Source organism: Hevea brasiliensis, unplaced genomic scaffold, assembly GCF_030052815.1.
Source record: "Hevea brasiliensis isolate MT/VB/25A 57/8 unplaced genomic scaffold, ASM3005281v1 Scaf539, whole genome shotgun sequence".
In the NCBI taxonomy this organism is placed as follows: Eukaryota; Viridiplantae; Streptophyta; class Magnoliopsida; order Malpighiales; family Euphorbiaceae; genus Hevea; species Hevea brasiliensis.
The window spans coordinates 44,074-51,029 of record NW_026615072.1 but is presented as its reverse complement, the minus strand read 5'-3'; the positions used below and the strand labels follow the sequence as shown (position 1 = coordinate 51,029).

Sequence of the window (6,956 nt, the reverse complement as noted above, 5' to 3'; positions counted from 1 at the left end):
TAAGTTAATATTTAGGCTTAGTGCTTGTTGGTATCCATGAGCCTCGTCCCAGTCAAACCACAAGCAAGAGCCTCATGAGGAATATCACCAAGACGTTCAACTCCTCAGCAAGAACCACACCCATACCCATATGCAAATGTGGCTCAATGTGGCAGTGGAAGGCCCAAGCCCCTGGATTATCTGCCACAAATCTCAGTGCAGTCCACCCATAAGGAAAAATCACTGCTGTATTCTTATAAGGTGGATTCTTCAAGTTGAATTTGCTCTCATCATTATTTGTAAACTTCCCTTCTCCATATCCTAAAACCCAAAAGTCGTGACCATGCAAGTGCCATGGATGGACTTCACTAACGCCTGTTTTTAATGCATTAGCATTTTGAAGAATCACATCCACTGTGTTCTTGTAACCAAACTTGTAAATCCCACTTCCAACAGTAGTGTTAGGGTTAACTGGTGGTTTCATCACATCATATTTTTCAGGGTAGTTCTCGGGTGGGTTTGCTTGATCAAATGCACCTTGAAGACCATATTTCAAGGAGCCTAAATAAGGAGTTGCGGGTAATGAGAGGGAAACATTGTTGATTGCCCACTTAGTGAAGCCATTGTATTTATTTTGGGTGTTTAGAAGGATGATCCGACGGTCGTAATTCTTCGGAGGCTTCGGAGTATTCATGTGAGCTAAAACTTTTTTAGTGAACGCCTTGCTTCGAGCAGTGTCGTTCCATGGGGGAGTTACAGGAGGAGGAAACTTAGGCAATTTTGAAACAGAATTTGGCAGATAGTTTAATAAAGTTAGGGCTTGAGGGGTATGAGGTTCCCTTCCTATTACTCCTGCAGAAATCCAGTAGTTGTTGGGTTTTTGATTTGTGGTTATTAGGACTGAGTAGCTCTCACCAGAATAAATGTCCAAACTGTTGGTCAGAAATGGTTGAACATAATTTCCATCAGCTTCAACCACCAGCATCTTGTGTCCCTGTAAACAAAAACAATTTAAAATAAAATAAGAATTAAAGTAATTGATAAATTAAAATAAAATTATAAAATATTATTAAATTTTTCATTGAAATAATTAATGTATTCAGCTTTTGGCAAAGCTGTGCCTGTGCTATCCCTTCTCATGACAGTGAAAGAACAAAGAAGTGGTCAACAAAATTATGATCATGAGATCATATGTTGTTGTCATGCAAATAATTTTACAGGCAATTATTTTGTGCGAGACTTTAACTCTAATGCTATTAGGTATGAGCAGTTGTGTTCATATATCAGTGTAGATTATAAGTCGACATACTCCTAAGTTAATTACCTTCTCAGAATCTTAAAAGATTTTGATTTTTCAGGAACCTCCAATGGAATATGGCCAATTTGCTCTACCCACTACTCTGGTGGGTCCCATTCACTGCAGGGGACTTAGTGGCCACCCACCATTTAAATCATTTTTGTTTTCTTTTTCTTGTTTTATTATTATATTCCTATTTTCTTATCAAGTTGATAATAGAATGACGATGAATAGATTAAAACGAAAAACATCTTACTTGAATCTGAATTCTTTAAAATTTAATTAAAATTTATTTTAATTATTTAATATATATATATATCAAATTGATTATTATTTAAAAATTATTCAATTATATTTAATTTTATATATTTTAATTAATATTTTATATAATTTTTTTTATTAATATTTTATATTTTACAAATTTAATAATTCTATAAAATATTTAAATTTTATTTATTTAAAATATAATATATAAAATTATAAATATTATTATAAAAAAATTATATAATAGTGTACCATGAACATTTGACTCTATATTAATTGTACTCTCATTATGAAAACAAAGACAATCATATTAAAGTCACCAATAAGTGGCATGGATGGTAAATTCCTCCTGCGCCATTTCCGGCCATTTTCTACTCTCAAGACACGTTTAATTCCCCATTTGCTCGGATAAGTGGGAGTCGATTTGTAAATTACTTTTTTTAATTTCAATTAGTAAACTAATTATGGACACGTGGTCCACATTGGACCAAACCTCCCTTGGAGATTGGAAAAGTAGCATTAGCAGTAGCACGTTATTCTTAGAACACCACAAAATTTTTGTGCTTTCTTGATAGATCAATCCTGCAAAGTAATATTATATAATCTCTCTCTCTCTCTCTCTCTCTCTCTCACTTTTGCTCTTGACTCTTGTTCCCAATATCTTTCTTCATACACCATCGTTTTTCAACGTGCTCATATTCCTTTCCTACCATTGCCCACCATGTTCTTTGACAACTCATCCCTATGTTCTTTATCCTTTCACCCCCACTTTGATGGCAACCCAAAACACAAAACTAATATGACGTGAAGGGAGACAATTTGTTTTATTCAAAAGAAAAATTCCAAGAATAAAAAGATTATACACGAAATATTTCACACTTAAAGAGTTTTAGAGGGTGTTAATATATGCAGCCTTATTCATATTTATAAAGAGACTATTTTCATGACTTAAATTCATAATTTTCAAGTTACAAATGAAGTAATTTTATCATTACACTATATGAATGAAGCAATTTTACTTTGAAACCAGAGCTATCCTCTAATATCAGAGTAACGTATTTATGTCAAGTTGATATAATGATAGGGTAAGCAAAATTTAGGAGGTGATGGAGGAGGGCCATAACAGCCATGAAAATGAAAGAAAACCATTGAAGAGAGACAAAGAGATACGGAGAAGGGGGAAAAGGAAGGCATCGTTATTGTTTGAGAATGATTTATGACAAGTTATAAAATAATTTTGAAGGTCATGAGATTCCTAAAACACATGAGGGCCACAACCATGAAAATTTTGAAAAATCCTTAATCATAAGAGATGAGAGAGAGGATAGAGGAGTGAGCAAGCATCTTTTGCTTGACATATGATAAATTATTATATAGACCTATAGTACTTTGATATCCTTAATAGTTTCATTATAGTGACACCCATTTATTACTAGAGGACGAAAATCATTGTAATATCTTACTTTTTTTTTGGCTATTTTTACCTTATATTTTTTTTAATTGAAAATTTGAACTTATTAACTCGGAGAGTGATAGACTCAAACTTAACTCCCTTTATCCAGATGAAGCTAGGCTTTATATTTTTTCTTTGCCCATCACTTTGCTAAAAAGTTGAACATCTTTACAACCCTACGATCACTACTTCACGCTACCCTTCACAAGTGGTCAACTTTCCTAGAAAGAACTATAATAAATTTCTTGAAAGGTACGCATATGCATTTTGTCCGCCATACAATGTTCCAAGATTTTTTAGCATTATCTAAGAGGTGACAAATGACTAGTTAACCTAATATTTATGTGTGCGATGGAAAATCAGAATCTTGTTAACTTCAGCATAATTTATTATTATTTTTTTAAGTATATGCATTATGAAAGATTATATCATTGTTTGTTTGAATCGAAAACTTAAATCAAAACCAATTGATTCATAATTTTAATCTATTTTAAAGTTTGATTTAGAAAATAAAATAATCTAATCAATCGAAATATTATTTGTTTTTATATAAATATTATATAAATATAAAAATATATTTTTTTAATGAAAAATTTACCAGAATTAAATGGAAATCAGCATACTTATAGCTATAGCCAAATCAGCATAAAAATTAAATATGATATGGGAAAAATTTATCTATATTTGGTATCTCATGAATTTAAAATATAAATATATAAATTTCATTATATATTTTATATGTTAAATTTATAAATGACTAAAGTATAGATAAGAATTTTTCAGCATGATATATACTTTAATAATATACTTACCCCAATGGCCAAGTTGAGAGAAGCTAGGGCAGTGGTACTAGCGATTCTTATTCTGTAGGTCTTGTTGGGCTGCACATGGAGGATGTAGGGTGCAAATTGCTCACCTCCCTTTATGTTGCACTCATTGATAAGGTTTTTGTTATATTTTGCTGCTAGAGAACAATCATATTGCCCTCTGCCATTGATGAGCAAGGTCTGAATATAAAGCACACACTTCATCATCAGCTCCAAGTTATAAGGAAAAAGAAATCTTAACCAGAACAAGTAAATAAAAGAGTGGAGGACAATGATGCATCAACTACTAGCTGTTCAAAATATCAAAACTAGATTAAAGTAATTTAGGTATGGTTAAGGTTCAATTATTGGTAGGGTATATGTGTAATTTTGGAAAAATATATATATTTTTTTCTTGTTTACATAGGGAAATTTTTTTTTTTTGTCATAAGGGTTCATTTATAAATATCATACCAATCATATTCATAGACAGGGATGATTGGCCAATGAGTTGAATTGAATCGAAATTGATAATTTCAGTTAATTCATGGGGATTGAAATTAAAACCCCAGCGTGTCTGATTTTAGTTTCAATGTTTTAAAAAAATCTTTAAAATTATATAAAAATCAATTTTAACTCAAAATTCAACCAATTAATTTTAGTTTACTTGAAAATCAATTTCAATTAATTTAATTTTAATTTTAATTAAATCGATTTAAAATTTTAGAACAATATCATTACCGACATCTAGATATAACATAAAGAGTTATTCTAGCTTGTTGGATTATTCTTCTATCGACAATTGAGAAAAAAATGTAAAAAAGTTTACCCATATGATAATATTCTTTATATATATATATATATATATATATATATATATATATATATATATATATATATATATATATATATATTAAAAGAATTTTAATTCAATATGCGGGGGTGCATGTGCATATGTACTTTCACCATTAAACTAATAATTTTATTAATTAAAAAGATATTATTTTTTGCAAATGCATATGAGGGAATTGTATTAAAATAATTAGATATATTAATAATTAATTAATTACCTGGGGCTCGCCAATCCAACGAAATGGAATAGAGGAGAGGCCAACTTCTTGTTGATGAACGCTTTGGTGCCACCAATCACTCAATAATAGGTCAAATTCACCATCATAGTGAAATGGTTCTTTCTCTCCTTCTGCCACATCAACTATCAGAGTCCCATATAGCCCTGCTGATCTTTGCATTCCATAGTGTCCATGGTAGAAGTATGTTCCCGCCTGCACTATATAATTTTATTATACCTCCTAATATATATATATATTTTCTAGTGTTAAATGCATTAAATAATTATTTAAAAAAAAAAAAAACTAAACAAGCAAACGAGGGGAAATCATTATCAATATACAAGTTTATGCAATTGAATAAGCTATGATTTAATTAAGGTTATGTTTGCTAGAAGATAATATAATATATTGTAATTAAATTTTTTTTATTAAAATTTAAAAAAAAATTAATATATTGTAGTAGGATCTATAAAAATAACAAAAGTTCCTTAGTTCCGGGCAATGAGGATATATTTTAGAGTCTAATCTATTAATTAAACCCATAGAGAAGTCACAGCCAATAGAGATAAAACACACATATTAATGATGAAAGTGGACCACAACCAATATTTTTTTATGGTAAAATATTCAATTTAACCCCTATACTTATTAAGAAAGTTTAATTTAACTCATTTTTAACTTTTCGTCCAATTTAACTCAAAAATTTTAATTTAAAATCAATTTATTCAAAAATTTAAAATTTATTAGCTAAATTTCTTAATTTTTTTATTTAAATAAAAAATTAAGAAATTTATTTTTTAATTATGAGATTGAATTTTTTGATTTCGTGATATAAGCCTAAAAATTAACAAGCTCGATTTTTTTATTTTCTTGATTTTGAGCTAAATTAAATTTAAATTAAAATTTTTAAATTAAATTGGATAAAAAATTAAAAATGTGTTAAATTAAACTCTCCTAAATTGAGCATTAATCTATTTTTTTTATTAGAGATAGATTTTTAATTTATTATAATAAGGAGAGAGAGATTTTTACCCTGTCAACAGTGAACCTATAAGAAAAGGTTTCACCAGGGTTAATAACACACTGTGTAATGGCAGCAGTTCCATCAGCCCAAGGCGTCCCCAGCTGTTAAAGAAAAAAAAAGTTACTAAACCATAAAATAAAATAAAAATTTTAATATAATGTAAAGGAAAACAGCTAACTAGTACAAGAACTTCACATGCAAAGATGCTAAAAATATCAATCAGACTAAAGCAGACTTTCATGTGTTTGGTTTTTTTAAGCATGATTAGGCTTGATTTTATTGAAAAATTATTTGTTTTATATTCTGATAAAATTAAAATAAATAAAATAATATTTTTTTAAAATAAAAGGACAAAAAAAATATTTTTTTCCTAAAATAAAATAAAAAGAAAGGGTAAAATGAATAACCTGTCTGATTCCATGCCAGTGAATGACAACACCTTCAGTGTGGAGCTTGTTTAGTAGCTCAATATGAATGGTATCTCCGGCTCTTGCTCTGATCGTCGGCCCTGGAAACCGACCGTTGATACCCATCACGACATTTTCCTTACCGTCAGGCGACCAGAACATGTACTCCACTTCCCATTTGTAGAAATGACCTTTAATAGCTGCAGCAACTACAGATGCTTGGATCAAAGACGATATCAAAACAATGTAAACCAAAAAGAGACCAGAACAACTCCTGAAACTTCCCAAGCTACCCATTAAGTATGTTTAGCTTGGAAAGAGTGAAGCTGCAGCAGAAGAAGAGAAGAAATTATTTGGTCAATGGAGAATATGTATAGGAGAAGAGCACTACTGCTTTTGCCTATTGGTTGATACAATATGCGCATATATATAGAGAGAGTAAATTGACACGCACTCAAATGGAAGGTGGTGTTTTTTGTCTTGTCATGACCTAGCTTATTTTAATTTATAAAGTTTATTAATATAAAGTTTATTAAGCATATTTTTTTTTTAATATATAATTTTACCTTATTATTTTAGCTTGCATATTTTTAGTGAGATTTTTATTTTTTACTCTCACTCATTATCCCAATAAATTTTTGTTGTAATATCTACAT

At 29.7% G+C, this 6,956-nt stretch overlaps 1 protein-coding gene across 1 annotated transcript; it reads right to left on the bottom strand.

Moving 5' to 3' along the window:
- Window positions 1-9: 9 nt before the first annotated feature.
- On the bottom strand, window positions 10-6,696 carry LOC110657171 (L-ascorbate oxidase). The gene is given in 6 exon segments (XM_058142551.1): window positions 10-106; window positions 109-973; window positions 3,806-4,000; window positions 4,870-5,082; window positions 5,902-5,994; window positions 6,301-6,696. Coding segments are annotated over 6 exon segments (1,752 nt in total). The 5' UTR covers window positions 6,598-6,696; the 3' UTR covers window positions 10-17.
- Window positions 6,697-6,956: the final 260 nt, after the last annotated feature.